Source organism: Falco punctatus, assembly GCF_963210335.1.
Source record: "Falco punctatus genome assembly, chromosome: 5".
Lineage (NCBI taxonomy): Eukaryota > Metazoa > Chordata > Aves > Falconiformes > Falconidae > Falco > Falco punctatus.
Genome location: NC_137584.1, coordinates 50,389,424 through 50,407,791, shown reverse-complemented (window position 1 = coordinate 50,407,791; position 18,368 = coordinate 50,389,424). Strand labels below are relative to the sequence as shown.

Here is an 18,368-nt window from a genome sequence, read left to right as displayed (position 1 = left end):
ATAATAATAAAAAGATAACTATAAATTAAATATGAAGAAATACATAGTTCACAGGAGTCGGAGCGCTGGGCAGGTTTCTACACTGAGTTTCTGAAAGGCTGGGCTCATGTCCCAGAGAGCAGAGGAGCAATGGCGGTGTTAGGCTCTCCTGAGGCCTTCCGGCATCTTTTCTGTACCATATGCTGAAAAGACTTGTGCAGTGATTTGTGTTCCCTAAATTAGTGATTTACACAGGCTGCCTACTGGGCTGAGTGTGGTGTGTAGTTGCAGTTGTGCTGTGAGAGGTACCTCTACTTCAGTATACATTATGCTCAAGGGTAGCCGTATAGTTGCCCTCATGGAACTTGTGCTAGAGGGATCTTTTCTCCAGCTGCTTCTAGTGCCCCTTGTTACTGCTTAGTTCCTTTTCATTTAGTATAAAAGCAGAAAAATAGAAGTAAGGACATGTTCTATATTGTCTTCCTTTTAGTGTCGTTAAGAAAGCTTCATTAATTCTCTTGGATGTTCTGGAAATAAAGTTCAAGTTAGTTCTTTCACTCAGAGGGGCCAAATGTATGTAACTCAAAATGCTAGATGATGGACATAACAAGGAAAAGCTTACAAAATGTGCACAGATTGGCGCTTGTCCTTGAAAGATATTTAATTAATATTGTATCTTTATCTTTCCCGTGCTCTGCCATGTCAACGTACTCTGCCAACCCTGCAAAACATATTACAATTTAATTTCATCATTTGATGTAGCTTCCTTTTTTGATATATGCAATGAAATCTTACCGCTTTGACATCAATACAAGTCAGGCCATTCCTTTCAGTGCAATGAATTATCCAGTGGTTTGCTTTTTAAGAAGCATGTTCACAGATTTAAAAATACATATAATTAAACTTTTCTTAGCAAAATTTTAAAATGTTTTTCTCAAGTTGTATTGAATTGCTCTTTGATACTTGCTTGCCTTATTAAGCTCTTTCCTCATCATATGTCATTTTATGTGCTGTGGAGATACAGTGTGAATTTCTTTGCGGCAGTAAACAAAATTGCAGAAACCTGCTTTCAGTCAGCGGGCTTAAAAAACTAAGTATTGCAGTCTGAATTGCCAGATACCCCCAAAACGGTGTATTTCATCTTAGCAAATGACTTGAACACACACGTGCCAAAAACCATTGATCTCTGCAGTATGTTTTCAGAAAGGTGACAGAACTGAAGGGATAGGCAGTGCACATACACAGCTGAAACTGGATGTAGGTAGTGAGCATGTGTGCACTGTGCATTCCTCTAGGGCAGGTGCCAGAGCCGTTCAGAGGATGGGGTCTGTACGGTTAATCCTGATTCTGTTACGTGTTGTCTCCTCGCTTAGTCACTGACTCTGTCCCTTCATTCACTTAACCTCAGTCAAGTTTTAGTTGGTAAACACATGGAACACCTTATGGAGACGGACTAGTGAGGAAAGCAATACCTTTTATTTTTTATTGAGACTGTACTTACTTTTTAAGGATAGTTACTGGATTTATCTGAAAAGAAGTGTATGTAAGTGGGCTATAATTTTTAACACGTGTGCGTAAGTTCTTGTGACTTCATTCCTTGCGACTTCATTCCTTGCTCCAGCAGAAAGATGAAAAGATAAACCATGACAGAGAAAACTTGTGGGTTTATACTAATGTAACTTCTAATTTTGGATAACAGACTGAAATAAAATAATTAGAAACATATGCATAAATGGCTTAGGATCTCACTGATGTTTCTTCTTGATATTACAAATTTGACAGAAAAGGAAAGGACTTCGGCTGTTGAAATGCTGAGAAGATTTGCACCTATAATCTCACCGAAATATTGTCTGTGTACCAGAAAGAGGCAATGGCAGTTTTTTGTTATGTCACTTCCTCTCTGATGATATATGGGCTATTATGATTCCTCAAGACTAACAAATAATTACAATTTAAGAAGTAGTTGCAAAATTGCCATGCCTCCTGGTACCAGCTGTGACACTGGGTAGAGTTTTCTGGTGAGTGCAGTGTTTGAACAGCAGTTCTAACAGCTGGATAGATGCAGTATTACATGGGTCAGCAGAAGGCCAAAAGGAGGTTACAGATTATGAAATACAGGGTTTATGATACTGAAGTAATGGAAATGAGTTCCTTACCCGCTTTCTCCTCAGGCAAACTCTCTTTACTTTCAGGAAGCCACATTGACGTTTGCCTGAGAGAGCGCTGAGTAAAAATAAAAGACAGTAAAGGGTGCCTGGATTTGGTCAATTGTGTACGTAAAATTACGTCCTGTTGTGTGGACCAGCTGAGAGGAGGTAAATGGCCCTGTGGGAGGGACTGGATCTCCTTAAGCAGGCGAAGTTAGGTTGACAGTAGATGTAAAAATGGGTTGAAAATGGGGCCAGACCATTTGTCATTGAAAAGGAGACCACAGGATTAATGCCTTGCCCCACCTCTGTTGTGTTGTTTGCTTATATGAGGAAAACATCATCTTAAAAACGCTTCTTTTCACACCTGCTTCAGCAGTCCTTAAAAGAGCAGCCAGAGATCCTTGTGCCACCTCATGCCTTTTCTTCAACATGCAGGAATTAATTGGCTTAGCATTTTCTAAAATAGGTCCCTTCCTCTTTTTTGCATTGTTCTATCCAGGAACCCAGTGGGATCCAGCAAGTGTCTGGAGCTGAAGTGCCATTAAGACTTGGGTGGATCTTCCACTCTCTACTGACTTTCTGGTCTCTGGTTTGTCTGCGGTGGAGCTGTAAAACTGAGCCACAGAAGGGTAGGAGGGAAGAAAGGGAATGTCTGTTCAGAATCTTACTATTTTTCTTTTTATCTATACTTTTCCCTGCTTTTGAAAGCTCATTAAAAAGCCACTCTAAAACCAGAAATCTGCGTGTGTCATGGGGCACCCAACTGTTCTTCCTAGATTTCCCCCAGAAGTTTTATATTCCTCCAGCAGTTTTTCTGACCAGTACTTACAGACCTGTACATCGTGCATCTCCATGCCTGATCAGTGGCTCTGAAGGGTTCTGCTCCGCTGTCTGCACTTGGGCCATGCTGGAGAGCCCTGGTTGCAGGTAGGTGCTGATACACCAGGTGCAGCAGAAAGGCAGGACACAACCACAAACCTTGCCCGCAGCTCCTTCAGCTGGGTGCATCACTTCTGCTTGCCCCCGATGAATCAGAAAAGACTGATACATGAGCAGTTCTCTGGAGGAAAAGAAAAGAAATGAGTTGGGGAGGAGAGCGTAGGAAGCCACAGGCAAGGGGAAGGAGGAGGAGAGGGCTGTGAAATGGCAGGGAAGGGAAAGCTTAAGCTTGGAGTATGGCAGGGGAGGGCTGAGCAGAGGGCATGTGTCCAACCCAGCAGAGGTGAAGGAGATCGGTGATGTGGAGGAGCCATTGGCCTAAGAGTGTGGCAGGAAGGTCCTGAAGTTGGATGTAATGGGAGGATGGCACATAAAGGACTTATGGGGTAAACCAGTACATATGACATACTGGTCTGGAGAAGAAGCCTGTGCTTATGTTTGTCTGACATAATGTCCCAAAGCTGAAGGGAGAGCAAGATGATGGTAGGCTTATGTATGCGCTGAAGAAACAAAACTGGAAATATTTTTCACAGCACAAATCATGAATTTTGTCAAGAATTACTCTTACAAATTGAAATTTGTAGATGATATCAATTTGTGCCTCGGTTTATTGCTTGATGATTCAGTGAGACATTTTGGATGCTGTTGCCAATAGCAAACTGTAGCTGCAACAAAAATTAGATCCTTCTGGCCTTCTAGTAGCTTTTTGGTACGGCCTTCCCTCAAGGACTGGCTTGCTTTGCTTTGAGCATGCCAGAAGTAGCAGAGGTCAGTCAGGAACTGGAACCACTTGCTAGGCTGGATCATAAATGCTGTCCAAAAAAATTTCCTGGTTGAGAAAGTGGTGCTCTTTCCTCTGGTGGAAAAAGCCCACTAGTATCTCCCATATAAAGTGTGTATTTAAAGCATCAAAAAAATGGAGAAGTAGAGGAAGGAGGGAAGGGAAAGACAAAAAGAGGAAGGGTGATGAGAGGGAGGGACGGAAGGAAGAATGGATGGATGGATGGATGGATGGATGGATGGATGGATGGGTGGATGGGTGGATGGGTGGGTGGATGGAAGAAAATGAAACTGCTTGCCATTTTTATTGCTGTTGAGTAGGTGGGCTAGTGACAGACGTTTCCTCAGGTATACCCTCCACTGAGGACAGCAACATCATTTTTTCAGTTTCTGTCTTCTCACTGTCTTTGCTTTCCTTGTGGCTTTTTTCATCCTTTGCATTCTTTTCAGCAATTTAGGGTTTTTGTACCTTGCCATGCAGACTGTAAAAATTACTTTTCCAGCCCCAATCATAATAGCAAAAGGGAGACAGAATCTCTCTGGCATACTAACCTCAAGATACTGATTATTTTAATACAACTTCTAGCAAAATTATATGAAGCAGAACTGTTTTATTGGAAGGGGAGGTGCTTTTTGATTTTGTTTCTTCATTGGTCCAAACAACAGCACCATGTATATGGGTCTATCTGTTTCTTTTTTCTACAGATTATTACTATAGAGATTCTATGTTAGGCATAACATAAAAAGTACAAACAAGTGGTTACCATGACATTATTATAGATATATGCTGAGCCACATAGTTGTGTTTGCTTTTCGTTCTCTTTAGTAATTTATAAGCTGAATGTTTTCCTAGCTTAAGTAGTGGAATTCAGTTTTAGTGATCATCACTTCTAGTAATTGCCTGGCTGCAGCAGAGATCAAATAATTATGTTCCTGAAACAAGTCTTTGTTTAGTCTTCATTTGTGCTTCCTTCTCTGTAGCTCCACTATGGAGACAGGATGGAGGGCAACCTCTGTTTCCATTTTGCTTGCTCACCCCTCACCAGCAGGTCGTGTGGATGTGTCTCTGACATGGGCGGTTTGGTTCACAGCCTTGCATTAGCACTGGCCCTTTCACCTCATCCCAGTGAGTTTTTTCTCCCTGCTGCAGCACAGACACTGCTCTTCGTTGGGGAATGTGCTGCACCATGGAGCAATCGGGAAATAAACTTTCCCCCTCATCACCCAGCTCTTTCAGCTGGCCTTAATGATTTTTTTTATTTTTTTTTTTTTCAGCTGTGGGGAAAAACATTTTCACAGCTTTGAAAAGGGTTCATTCAGCCTTTCTGTAATAGTTCAAGTGGTTGGTTTTCTGCTGGCTTCTGAAATACATTACAAATCACAATCTGGAAAAAGTTCTAACACGGTTCCAAGTCTTGCTGCTGAATTTGGATACATTGCCGGGTCTTACTCTGTAGCTCATCCTTAACAACTGACAAAATATTTACTCGGCACAGTGCAGAAACAGCGAACTTTCTCCAAAATATTATAGAGTTGGAGTCAGAACACAGACAATGAGGCAAAAAATTGGACCTGCCCACCAAGCCATTAGTTGAATAATTTTCCAGAATGTCATGAGAAAGAGCTTCATCGAATCGCTATGCTGCATAGCTGCTTCTTATGATACGGGAGTGGAGAGGGCAGCCAGGTCCTCGGTAGTGAGGACAACATATTGCAGATACTGAAGACTTAAGGGTATATTTGCACAGGCAGTTCCAGCAGGGAACATTTTTTGCCGTTTATTAAACAGCTACTTCATAAAAAGGTGCTTTCCCTAAACTGATCTCCTGTGTTCAAAATGAACAGTAAAATCTTTAACCTGAGCTGGATTGGAGCATTGTTTCCTTTTTGGTAATTTCTCAGTGTTAGTTTTCCCCTGGGGAAAGGATTATTAAACTATTAGAACCAGATTGGAGTTGGTGGTGTGGTGTACTGTTCATCTCTTAATCTAAATCCACTACGTGGATTTAGTAGTATTTGACCCCTCTTTTTGAGAAATTGTGGAGGGAAAAAAAATGTAGTAAATTGTCTTCAGCGCAGAAAAGCCCATAGTGACAAAACTGTTAAGCCTAATAATAGTTTTCTTCTGCTTTTATGTTGTCTTCATGTGATCATTTGCAGAAGAGCCTCCTTGGTAATCATACTCTGTTGTCTTTTTGACAGCAGTACGTTGCTGGGTTTAGACCAAATTGTACAGCATATCTCCTGAAAGAAGATCACACCTCACCACATACTTAAATGCAGTACACTGCAGTCAATATTTCTGGCAGATTCCTTGTTTTCAGTGTAACCCCCCCCCAAAAAAAAAAAAAAAAAAAATCAGGAATAATGAGGCATGATAATTCAGCCCTTCTGAAACTGAGCAGAACTGGTTTTATAAGGCAAGAGGGTTTAGACAATCTTAGTTGCAACCACATTTATATCCATTGATGTCATGTCACTGTTTTTCCCATCTTGTTAAAATAGTAAGAAATATACTGTCCCAACTCTCTAAGAAACAGCATGGCACAGCTGCTCTAGCTACAGAGATTTGGAGAGAGGGGATACAAACAAGGATTATTTTTTTTTTTAATAATCATTTATACATTTGTCTTTGCTAATAGTAGTCACATGAATTGGCATTTTGGATCACTTACCTGCATACTTCTCTGTTGTCATCTTTTGTGAGCCCTGAAGAAAACAGTCTTTGACAGGTCCTCACCGATCCAGATCAAAGGTGTTTGTAAGGCTAGGAATAACCTGCCACTTCCATAGACAGTGAAAAAGCAAAGAGCACTGACATACACTTGTTTAGAAAACCTGTGAAGAGTGCTCAGTTTTTGTTCATGCTGAGCCTTTGAAAAACAGACGTGGATGTCCTGCAGCTGACTTTCTCTCGGAACTCAAAACATTCAAATCAATTGTGTAGTGGTTTGCAGCCGCCTGCTTTTTCTGAGATATTGGGTAACCTAAAGAAAATAGGGCTTTTCAGGGTTGTTATTTTAAATGTTCTATTTATGTTAGAGAAAACGTGACAGTCCAAGTTAATTATTGATTCAGTTGCTGACAAACTGGAAGTATGAACAAAAAAAGGACTATAAAGTAACCCTTGGAAGGATTTTGTCAATTTTAAATCCTCCAGGGATACAGCTGAATTGCTATTATTTTTATATAAAACAAATGGGAAAAAATCTTTGCTGCAGTTGAATATAGTATTTCATTGGTAAATAAGAACAACATACCCACAAATCAACTAACATTTCCTCAAAAGCCCAGTTGAGATGAAATAATGAAGTAACTATCCAAATTGCTATTATCCCAGAAACCAAACTACCCATATTCAGGGAGCACGGAATCAGATAAAGCTTAAACAACTGAACCATTCAAGTTATGTCAACCATGTTATTACTGCTTTTGTTTTGGCATTCTGTTTTATCAAAGGTTGAGATTTTCAGAGAACTGTGTGAAAAGGTTTCCCCACATCTTTTTTTCTTAATATTAATGGAAGATTTGTGGCCAGGCCTCTGCCAGCTCTTACAATACAAGAGAATAAAAACAACAGAAAATAAAAGTTTGGGTTTTTTAAGGAAAATACATGGAATTTTGCCAAGGGGGGGGGGGGGGGCATAAAAAGGTATTTAAATATTTGGCCAATCTCTTTTTATCCAAGCTTCAAAAATATTTTCTGATGTGATAGAGAAATGCTGGCCAGTTATAGAAGCACATGATTTCCTTCCCGTTGTGTGTGAAAACAAAAACACACAGAGAAACAACTGAAACCCAACAAGAACAAAAAGGAAAACCTTTGTGTATTCAGTTTCTCTTGGTAATTAATAAAAAGCTCACATTTCAAGTTCTTCCTCAAACAAACTGCATTAGTGGATTTTGAAAACGTGTAAGAATCTGGAAAAGAGAAATAAATCAGTATTTGGCATTCTACAAGGAAAGATCAGGATATGCCAGTTCTACCTTCAAAGAAAGAAACCCACCTAGATGTCTATACAGTGCTTTCAGGCAGTTACCTTTATAATGTCATATTCCACCAGTGCTAGTTAAGGGCAGTTACACGGGTGCAGGACATCCAGGTGGGTAAGTACCGGGCGATGGGGCAGGGGGAGGGAAACTGTAGCTCACTGTTTTCATTGCTGTGCTGTGTCCTGTATTTGGGAATGGGGTGTGCGGAAACAGGACATGAAGAGTGTAAAATCAGTGCTTCTTTGCCTTTTTTCCTGGACAGTTTGAAGAAAACGCTGTTACTTTGTGTATTTTCCTTTATTTCCCTTGTTCTTTCCTCGCTGCCCCAAGCTAATTCTTGTTGAGAAAAGAGGGGGAAGAGAGTGTCAGTTGCATCCTGTGGTTTGATCTCATGTTTTCAGCTGTATTGGCCAGACAGTGGGAGAAGCTGAACATGGGCAAGGCTGTTGAAGTGTTCCTCCTGCAGTAAGCAAGCAAACACCTCGTGGCAGAGGGTAACAACGGCCTTCTCTCCCACTACAGCCACCATTTGCCAGCCCCTTGCATCCGTTCATGTGCAAGACTGATTCGGAGGAAATGTGGCGGAATCTGTGGTAGCTAACATACGTGAGAGCTGGCTCTCTTTGAAACTGTTGGTGCTTTGGCAGTGCCGGTGTAGGTTGCCCTATGTCATTCCTTTCTGTACTGAAGTGGATGCAGTTGTACTTACAAAAGCGTTTGTGTCATTGTAGCGTATTTTGGTCAAGGAACTTCCTGCCAACATAAACCGCTTGTGCAGAGTTAGGGTTTAGCAGAGCATCTGTGTAGATGCATCTCTCAGTCTACGTCATGTTTTGGGAGGCTGACACCAGTGGCTGTAGTTATGACCAGGCAGTGCAGAGGTGAAGGGTTTGTGTGTTTGCACACTAGCTCTTGGCTCTGCGTGGGTGCTGACTGGAGCTTGAGCATGGCAGAGACTCGAGCCCTTATTGTCACCTTTAAATTCAGTACAGCAGTCTTGCTCTCACCTTCAGTATAGCTGCTTGGCCATGCCATGGGAAGCCTTGAAACGCATCTCTCAGCCTGATGAAAGAAGGTCAGGCATCATAATGTTTCAATCCAGTATTTCTGTTTTCCTCTCCTACGTAGGTCTTGCCCTCACCTTATGTTCCTACTTTGTAGTGAGGGTGGGGGTATAGTAGCTGCATTCGTTGGTGGATAACTGTGATCTGAAAGAAACTAATACCCATACTCCAAGATAGAAATTATTACCTCAACCCCATTTCTAGTGCTTGAAGTGCTCAAAGACCACTTTGTCCTGCTTATGGGATGAATTCTCTACTTTATATTGTGGAAGTGAGACTGCTTCTGGTATACATATTTTAATTTATAATGTGTTTGACAATCATATTATTGTATGTCAATTGCTGGCACAATCTAATAAATTCCACTTAAAGACTCAGACATAAATATAATTGTCCATAATGAAAGTATGCGCCTTTTGATTAACAAGTACAGCACTTTAATTCAGAAGTTTTGCACTTCAGACATTATATCTATTGCAATTAGAATTCTTTTGGAATCTCTGCTTGAAAAGCAGTATGAAACATAATCTTAGGAAAAAAAGCTTCAGTGACCAGTGAGAGAGCACATGAAGTCAGAAACTACTGCTATTTGGTCTGAGAAATTGGCCAGTTGTGCTTTACTTCAATTATGCCCATCTATCAGTTGCATTTTTCAGAATTTTTAAAAGTGGTAGAACTATGGGGTAACTTCCTCTATTTACATTTATACTGTCACAGTATCTGTTACCAGTTCTGTGCATATATGTAGCAACAGATTGCTTTGTTTGGTGGGAATAAAATTCCTGCAATACACTACATTCTCTTTTTACCGTGGTCTTAACTGGCTGGTAATGTCCTTCCAGTAACAAAGTAATCAGAAATCATCTTAAGCAAGTTTGTTCTGACTTTTGTTTCCCTCTTCTGTCTGGAAGCTATACTTGAACATCCTTTAACTATCATGTTAGTTTACATGAGCTAAATTTGACGTGGCATGTAGCACTGTCCTCCTTAACTGTGTGTCATCTGTTGTTCCAGTTAGCATCAAGGTCCTTTAAAGGTATTCTTTGTCTGCCCTAACGTTTCATGTTGAGTTATTTTATGCATACTAATAGACAATAATTTTCTGGTACAGACAAGGCTGGCTTCAGCATTTTTTTTTTATATATCAATATAACATTTCAGAGAAAAGAATCCTGTCTTGACCCAGATGTCTCTAACCTTTGCAAACAATAACCTCGTACATCTATTACACTTCGTACTTACTTTGGAAGCCATCTTATTTTTGCTGTGCTGGATAGCTGATCTGACACATCCACTTCTCAGTTTTACCAAAGAAAAACCCATCATTCCCTCCCTGGCCATGGCTTATCTTGCAGCATTACCTTAATTACTGCGTGGAAGTTGGTTATGTTCATCTCAGCCCATAGTTTCCTATGCTTGTTTCATAATTAGGTATTTTTTAGGGTACAGAGAATACTGGCACCTCGGGTGATACAACTTCAACCAAACAACCCTACCTGTGTACAGATCATGTCAGTTTGTTCTTCTAGCAATGGTTCTGTACATACCTGGGAGTTTTGCTTCCAAACTTCAGAGGATTTCTTTCTTTCCCACCTTGTTGTTTTGTTTTGGTTCGAATTTTAAACTGGGGCCAATAATGTGTAGCTAAGTACTGTAAAATGGAATAACAAGTCCCTGAAGTTAACACTGTTGGTGAAGAAAACAGCTATAGTAAGCATGCTGAAAAAATAACCCTAGAGGAGAAGAGTGGAGGTGTGATGGACAAGATGGTGAAAAATCCCAGTGCCCTTAGTGGCTAGTTGCAAGGCAGCCTCTGGTGGATCGTTCCCATTTGAAAACCCTGTTTCTTCTTGTGAGGTGCAGAGGACAGATGCTGTGTGATGTTCTTAGACTGAACATTGGGTACCAAGAGATGGGTAAAGTAACAGCATTGGTTTTGACCTGCTCATGAGCCTCAGAGACAGGTGGCGTTGTCAGTATCCTATATAAATCTTCTTCCACCCTTAAACTTCATCAACGCCGGTAACAGGAAACTGGCAAAGAGGGACAAAAAGGTGACTGCTGTGACATAGGCTCTCTTTAAGGTTGACTCCATGATGTTTGTGCAGTTTCTGCTGGCTGTAAGCTAAAATATAGATGGAATAATAAACATCCCTTTTCAGCGTTAGCAACCTATGCTGTAAATTCTTATCTTAAAAACGTAAGAATGATGTATGGGTGGCAGAGAACCTCACCCTTCCTGCTTATACTTTGCTTGCAGGAAGTTCCCCCCAAACATGTAGGCAACTTCTCAGGTTCCTCGGAGGCAAGAGGAAAAAATATTCAGACGGTATGCTGAGCTAAGGTCACGTAAGAAGAACCTTTTTTACTGTAAAGGTGACTAAACACTAGATCAGGTTGCCTGGAGAGGCTGTGGAATCTCCATCTTTACTGATATTCAGAATGCAATTGGACACTGCCCTGTGCACCCTGCTCTGGTTAAACCTTGTCTGAGCAGTGAGTTTGGACTAGATGGCATCCAGAGGTCCCTTCCTAGATCAGATTGTCTGATTTCAAAGTCACCTTTTCAAAAATGGGTGGGTCTTAGGCTCATAAGTACCTCCATCACGTGGAAGTGGAATGTGGGCTCTGAGTACAGAGATAGCTTTGGAAAAGTCTATCCTATGCTGAGTGACTTAGGAAATGGATCTTACAGGAGACCATAGAACACAGCAGCAGCTAACATCAGTCCTGATTCAAGGCGGCCTTTGCTTGACTGCATATGACCTAAAAGGCTGTCATTTGGCTTTTTGCTTTTTTCCAGTACATGGAGAAGTAGAAAAGTGCTGAGTATCAGCCATTGATGCACGCCCAGGAAAGCAGGAAGCCAAAGTGTGCTGTTGCTAACCTAAGGTTATTTGAGCAGAGGTTCTGCAGCATAGCAGGGTGAGTTGCAGAGGTATGTCTAGCAGAGGTGTCAGGCGGGAGAAGTCCATTATAAGCACATGGGAAACTTACTAGTAATTTGTGAGTGGGCAGTGCAAGAGCTTTAGCAGATGCAGTAGCAGCATGCATTGCTAGCCCTGTGTGCCCTTGGAAAACTGTAAAATACTTCTCCATTGTTTCGGCATCTCTAGTAGGCAGATGATGAAATGTCACTATTCTTCAAGCACAACATGCAGAGCCATCATTGTAACGGCTGCTCTGGAGAGGTTTACAGCCTTCAGAGGCTATTGCAACACAGATAGGGAAAGGTTATCTTCATATCTCCTCTTTTGTGTCTGCTGACAGGGAGTTGCTTCTCACTGGCTACACAAGAGAGATTTATGGTCTTTTCAAGAGTGTGTGATGTAACCTGCCTACCTCATGTTGTCAATTTTTAGTAGGTGTTCGGAGTTGCAGTTCAAGCTGTGACTGACTGAACTGTACCAATAAGAGATTACTTGCATAAAAAGGAGAGATGTGACATTGCTTTTAGAAATTGCAAGAGTTTAGTTTGGAATGCTTTCACCTGCTTTAGCTGGGGAGTTGGAAGAAGGCTGAGGTTCATACTGTGCCTGTAACTGCTGTAGATTACAAGAATTAATTTTGTGATGCACTTGAAAATGTGGCTCTGTCTGTCTTTGGGTATTGCTACAGTTAAAAGCCTTCTCAAAGATTAGGAGGGGTTTGGTCATGGGTCTCGGGTGGAAGAGAAGGGATACAGTGGAGGCCAAAGAGAGGTGTGATTTTCCCACAAATATTGTTTCACAAGCGTGATTAAAGGACAGTGCCAGGAAGGGATAAAGAGAAGAACATGTACTGAAGGGATATAGTAATTAGAAGGGAATGCTGCCTTGGTGTGGAGTTGTTCAGCGAAACCAGACTGGTTATTGAAAGAAAATGCTTCAAAACTTAAGACTTGCAGAGGTAGGTGGGTAGTTTATTAACATTTAGATAGAAGAGGCAGGCAGGAAGACTGTTTTAAAAAGTCTAATTTTTTTTGCATTTTTGCTTTTTCCTCACCAATTAGTCCTTTCCACTGAAAAGAACAGTACTCTTAGATTGAAGATGCTGCTGTCAGCATAATCATCAGCTCTTGGGAGTAAGAGCTGCAGGGGGACATATTGAATAACCACATGACTAAACCCTAGCCAACCCTCCCCCCCAAAAAAAAAAAATCTGAAAAATACATGGCCTTGAACAAGCTGAAAAGGTAAAACCCAGATAAAGAGATGACAGCTAGCACTAGGTAGTGGCTTGACCAAGGTGGGACAAGGGCTTATAAAAACCAAAAGAGGTGGCATGAGACATTGTAAAACCAAATGATAGGTGAGTATGACTGGAGTAAAAAAGCACTGTTTTTTTTCCAAATGTACCAGAAATTTGGAGCCCCAGACAGAGTAAGAGTCTGGATCTTGATGAGAATGTGGACAGGATGGATTAATAGAGACAAGTCTTTATTAAAATGAGCAAATATCTGCTTCCCCAAAATTGCTGCACCAGCAAGTGAGCCAAGGACATCGTTTAGAACACAGTGAGGGCACCAGGACCTGCTTCTTGCACATGCCCCCATGTGCTCAGGGAAAAGAAGGAACCTCCAGACCCTTGCCAGGGTGAGAAGGAGTAGCACAATTTGGGGTGTATGTTTCCCCCAAAGTACAAGTCTCACCTGAGCTACAGATAAGCTGCTCTTGGCTGCAGATACAGAGCCTGCATTCCCACACTTCCTCATCACCTCAAGAGCAGCTCAGGCAAACTTGCATTCTCTGGCATGAAGAGGAGAGGCTGTGTTGTGTTCTGCCTCAAACCCATCCTCGTGCAGGCAGGTGTGTTGGCATTTTTTTCACCAATATAAACAGCTTGAGGAAATAAGGTTTCTGACAGCCCATGGAAGCCATTGCAGACCTCAAGTGAATCAAGCCAGGTAATCAAACTAATACTGAGGCATCAGAAAGATGAATCACTATTATTTATATTATGTGGCAGCTAGAGTCCTCCACCCCCTCATGCTTGGCACTGTACAAAACACATAGTAGAGGATGATCCTTGCCCTGAATTCTTGCTGTCTAATGAGAGTTTGGACTGCTATAACTTGTAGAAGTGGGAGCAGGGCTGAATTTTACTAGCTGAGATCAGTAGTGCACGTTCACTTCTGGAATTACTTTGCTGTTTGCAGGTCCACAGAATGTTACAGTAATTGCTTACATGGCCAAGCTGTTGCATGTGGTCTTTTGACAAGCACAGCATAACAGCATCTATTCACACTTCAGCATATTAGAGCCAAAATTCTTGTTGACCTGATCTGCTTGTCCTGTTGTGTGTTCCCACAGAATCTGATTAACCTGCCTGTTTGGTGACTTAATTTCTCCTCCTTTTTCATTCTTAAAGACTGATCAAGATTTTAGTACTGATGTGAAATATTTGGGGTTTACAATGATTGTGACCTGGTACTTCACAAAGGTATTGATGTTACAAATAATGAATCACTAGGCTGCAGGTTAATACCACTGAGATGACCACAGTGCAACCAAATGTTCTACTTACCGAGCCATTTTTATAAATGCTCTTTCTAAAAAAAAAAATTAACAAAATAAAAATCATCCCAAACATGGCTTGCTCATACTTGCAAGGTAGGTTTTTCCTTACTTGTTTTCAATCATGCTGAAACATGCTCAAATGATCAGTGATCTCTTCCAACTTTTAAAACCAAGCATTAACTAGCTGTCTGTTTCAGGAACAGATAGTGATTCAGATTCAGGATGACTGTGATCATGCACACCTCCAAAGCTGCTAATAGACTTTTGTATAGCTCTGTTTCATGTAGGGTGTCATGTCAACAGTTTTCTGTTCTGCATTCTGGTAAGGACAAGTTTCCTGTGTATCTCCATTCCTCCATCCTGTTGTTGGCTCTTGCAGTGTCCTTCCCCTCTGTTCTCATTTCTTCCTTCCCACACACCTCCCTTCTCCCAAGTTCACAGCATGATTCCAACCTAAATCCTAGCCCAGAGCTCATGTGCAAGAGGATGCCCATAGGATCTCTGGATGCAGTTTGCAACCATGGGAGGTTGCAGTGACCGTGGTCTAGCTTGACAGAAAGAGTAAAGCTTCCCACTCAGTATTTCTGCCTAGGAGCCAGCAAAAAGTGCGAAGCAACTTCATGGCTACCATGGGAAGAAGATCTCTGACATATGGTCATAACCCTAAAGGAGGCTAAAGGTGTTGACACAACGTCAGGAGTGCTTCCTGCAGTGTATTCAGATGCCAAATGATTCTTTCCCAGCCAATCCAGGAAATGTAATGGGCAGCCTTAACCTTGCCCACCCTTCCCTTTCTGTTTCCGCTGCTTACACAATTCAGATTTAAATAGAGTCATAGAATGTTTTGCATTGGAAGGGACCTTGAAGATCATCCCCCTTGCCATGGGCAAAGACACCTTCCACTAGACCAGGTTGCTCAAAGCCCCATCCAGCCTGGCCTTGGACACTTCCAGGGATGGGGCATCCACAGCTTCTCTGGGCAAACCTTTCCAGTGCCTCACCACCCTCGCAGTGAACAAGAGGCACAGAGTGCGTCTCAGCAACCGGTTAAAAATGGAATTCCTCTTGCAATTATTTTTTTCCTCCCCACCACCAGCTCCACAGTGCTCACGCAGACACCTCTGTGCTGTTCTGTGCCTCTGCCCCAGTCTGCCAGGCCACAGCCTCTGCTCTGCATTAGCAACCTTGCTTGAGCTTGGCATGCGCTGTACCTAACACTTGGCAGTGTTTATTAGTGTTGCCTTTATGATCAGTCTGTGTGAGAGCCTAGCAAAGAGGAAGGTGGTCACCCGCTTATGTTGATAGCTCTCTGGTGGCAAACTTTCTCACCCTGCTGTCCCAGCTCTTCTCAGCCAGTTGCACCATATTTAGGGCAAATTTGAAGCTCAGCCAAGCTGATAGTCAAAAGTTCCCCTCGGTATAGCCTCCAACAGCAGGAGGCTCCCGATGGTGTTGTCATTCTCATGCCTACTGCTCAGGTTTTTATTTTTCGCCCTAACACATGGGATATGCTAAACACGAGACGAGGGAATGGGTGGTTCTTAGATATGCATCATGAAATATGGTACACATCTGAGTGCTACGGATTTTGATTTTCCTTTACCAGTCATAGCAGCTGAAGCAGTGGTCCCTGCAGTGAAGTTGTGACCACTCTCCTGTTTCAAACTGTTTGTGAATTCCTGAAACTTTTTGCTATCTGAAGTACTCCAGGCTTTGTCTCTGCTTTACTGTAATCAAAATCAACCAATATTATTTTTTTTTACTTTTCTTAGAAAAATCATTGAAGAGGGAGAAAAATAAGATGCCCTCAGAAGCAGATCAGGCGAGTTACAAAGTTTGTTAATCATGCACGCAAAGTGGCTTCATTTTGGAAACTGAAACACATCATGGAAACAACCTTTGATCAGATGTCATGTGTTTCATTACCACTGGCTTTGACTTCATTAGTCTTCCTGGCAAGTGGTGAACACATGGACTTGCTGATTGTTTTGCTGAAGTGAAAAGAAAGGATTTACTCTTCTTTTGTAGACAGGTGAATATAGTAGCTTTAGAAAAACTTTGCACGGTGGTCAAGAGCATCGTTAAGTGTTGCGTAGGTTAAACTTAACTTTCTTCATCTTCAGTCATTGTGTTCTGATATGTCCATGAGCTCCATATGCTGTAGCTATACACAGTATTAACTTATGTGTTGAGACGGGTGTGGGAAGTAACCCTCAGTCCTCAAGCTGGCACTCAAGTTGTTCACGTAGCTGCATCTCAGCCCTCCACTACCTGGAGCTGAGCATGGAGAGGGGCAGGGGCCTGGCCAGTTCTGCCAGCAGCTGAGGCTGTCTTGCAGCAGCTTGAGTCTCTCGCAGGAGCATCCCGATGCCACCAAGCAGCTGCTAATCCTGTCGTGGAGGAGACAGAGGGGTGGCTGCAGGGCTCCGTGCAGAGCAGCTTTACACCAGCAGAGTCCTTCGCATGGAGGGACCTCCTGCAGCCTGTGCATCACTGCTGGAGCGGAAGGATGCAAAGGCAGCCCAGTAGCTCCAAGGACCTGGCTCCCAGACTCCAGTGGGTGTGGGGGAAGTCTGGAGGTCAAAGGCCCAGACCCAGGCATGCCGATTCGCTCTTCCTCTCGCCCATATCGGAATCCCATCTCCTTCCCACTTCCACAACAACTCCTGGATGTTTGGAGAATGAACTGCACGTTGCCTGCCTGGCTGTCTGCCACGAGGGCATGGGGGATGAGGTCATGTGGGAAAACGGGTCCAATGGAGCCAAGAGGAATGTGGAATTTGGGCAGCAGCCAAATTAAGATTACTTTTATATGGCCATCTGCACCTGTGTTTGTGGGGGTGGGGGTATCGGAGGCTGTTGAACTGACTCAGCAGTTGCACACACAAGGTCTGGCAAGGCTTCTCCCCTCTCCTCTTGTCTGCTTGGTGTCTCTGCCAACACCCTATCATTGCCATCCAGGTGCAAGTAATCTGTATTGAGAAATCAGAACTCATCCCAGGAGATGACGTGAGGCTGATAGCGGAGGAGCAACTGCTGAGGTACTTGGTCCAGAAAAGACTGGCTATTTGTGAAAAACACGCCTGTCCTTAAAGCTCCGTGTCCCGGAACTGGGATCTGGGGGGAACAGCATGCACCGTTTTCTGAGAGCTCTGTCCTGCTTTCAACACAGGCCCATAAAAGGAGGGGTCTGTGGGAGCGAGGGGCATCTGCTGTGCCCACGGTGCCTCTGCTGGCTTCCCCGAGCGGCCACCTGAGAAGGTCTTCCTTGAGTCTCATTGAGGCTTGGGCCTGCCATGCGAACAGAAATGGGAATTGTTGGGCTTTTCACGCATCACCACAAGTGTGCTTGGACCTCTGAAGACAAGAAGGTTGGAAACACGTTCCAAGCAGCCTGTGCTTTTAAAATGAACAAGAAAAATAATGCAGAGATCGATGTAGAATAAATGGGATAAGGGCAAAATCGAAACAAGAAGCATGCAGGTTGGTGCATGTTTTTTTATAACGTGGAAAAATGCTTATAGTTAGGTTTGCCTAATAATTTCCATCACTTAACTTAGTCACGATAAGAAGTCTAGCCTGAAATTTTCCATGTGAGGAGTTAAATTCCTACCTGAATTTTTCAGGAGAGAACTTCAGAACCACAGATCATCCATGTATAAAAACTGAATCGTCAGAAGACATATCTTCTAACATCAGAAACATTCCAGCACCTTCACCCTTGGAACAAAGGGCTGAATTTTGGCAAAGAGACAATGTTGTGTTGGCTTATGTCTTTTGCTGGTCTTTCATTTTCAATCTACCGAGATTTGGCTAACCTGCAAGTTCTTGAAGTCCTCAATGCCCCAGATTCCAGGCAGGCTTGTTAGAAGTAGGCAACTGGTTCCATCAGTCCCACAGAGGTAACGCTACCCAGCCTTGTAGTGAGGACCGAGTTGCATATGCACCCTTGTCCTCAGGACTGA

The 18,368-nt window shown here is 42.6% G+C and overlaps 1 protein-coding gene across 4 annotated transcripts in view; it reads left to right on the top strand.

Moving 5' to 3' along the window:
- The window catches only part of AIG1 (androgen induced 1), a 127,987-nt gene that overhangs the window by 70,738 nt on the left and 38,881 nt on the right, over positions 1-18,368 (top strand). For 3 of the 4 annotated variants that reach the window (XR_013928578.1, XM_080390085.1, XM_080390086.1), the window contains exon 4: positions 2,629-2,758. The exons of the other annotated variant lie outside the window; for it this stretch is intronic. Coding sequence is in view for 2 of the 3 variants with exons in the window: in XM_080390085.1 (XP_080246211.1) it covers positions 2,629-2,758 (130 nt within the window). In the remaining variant the exon portion in view is untranslated. The remainder of the gene's footprint in view (positions 1-2,628; positions 2,759-18,368) is intronic. 4 annotated transcript variants of the gene reach the window in all.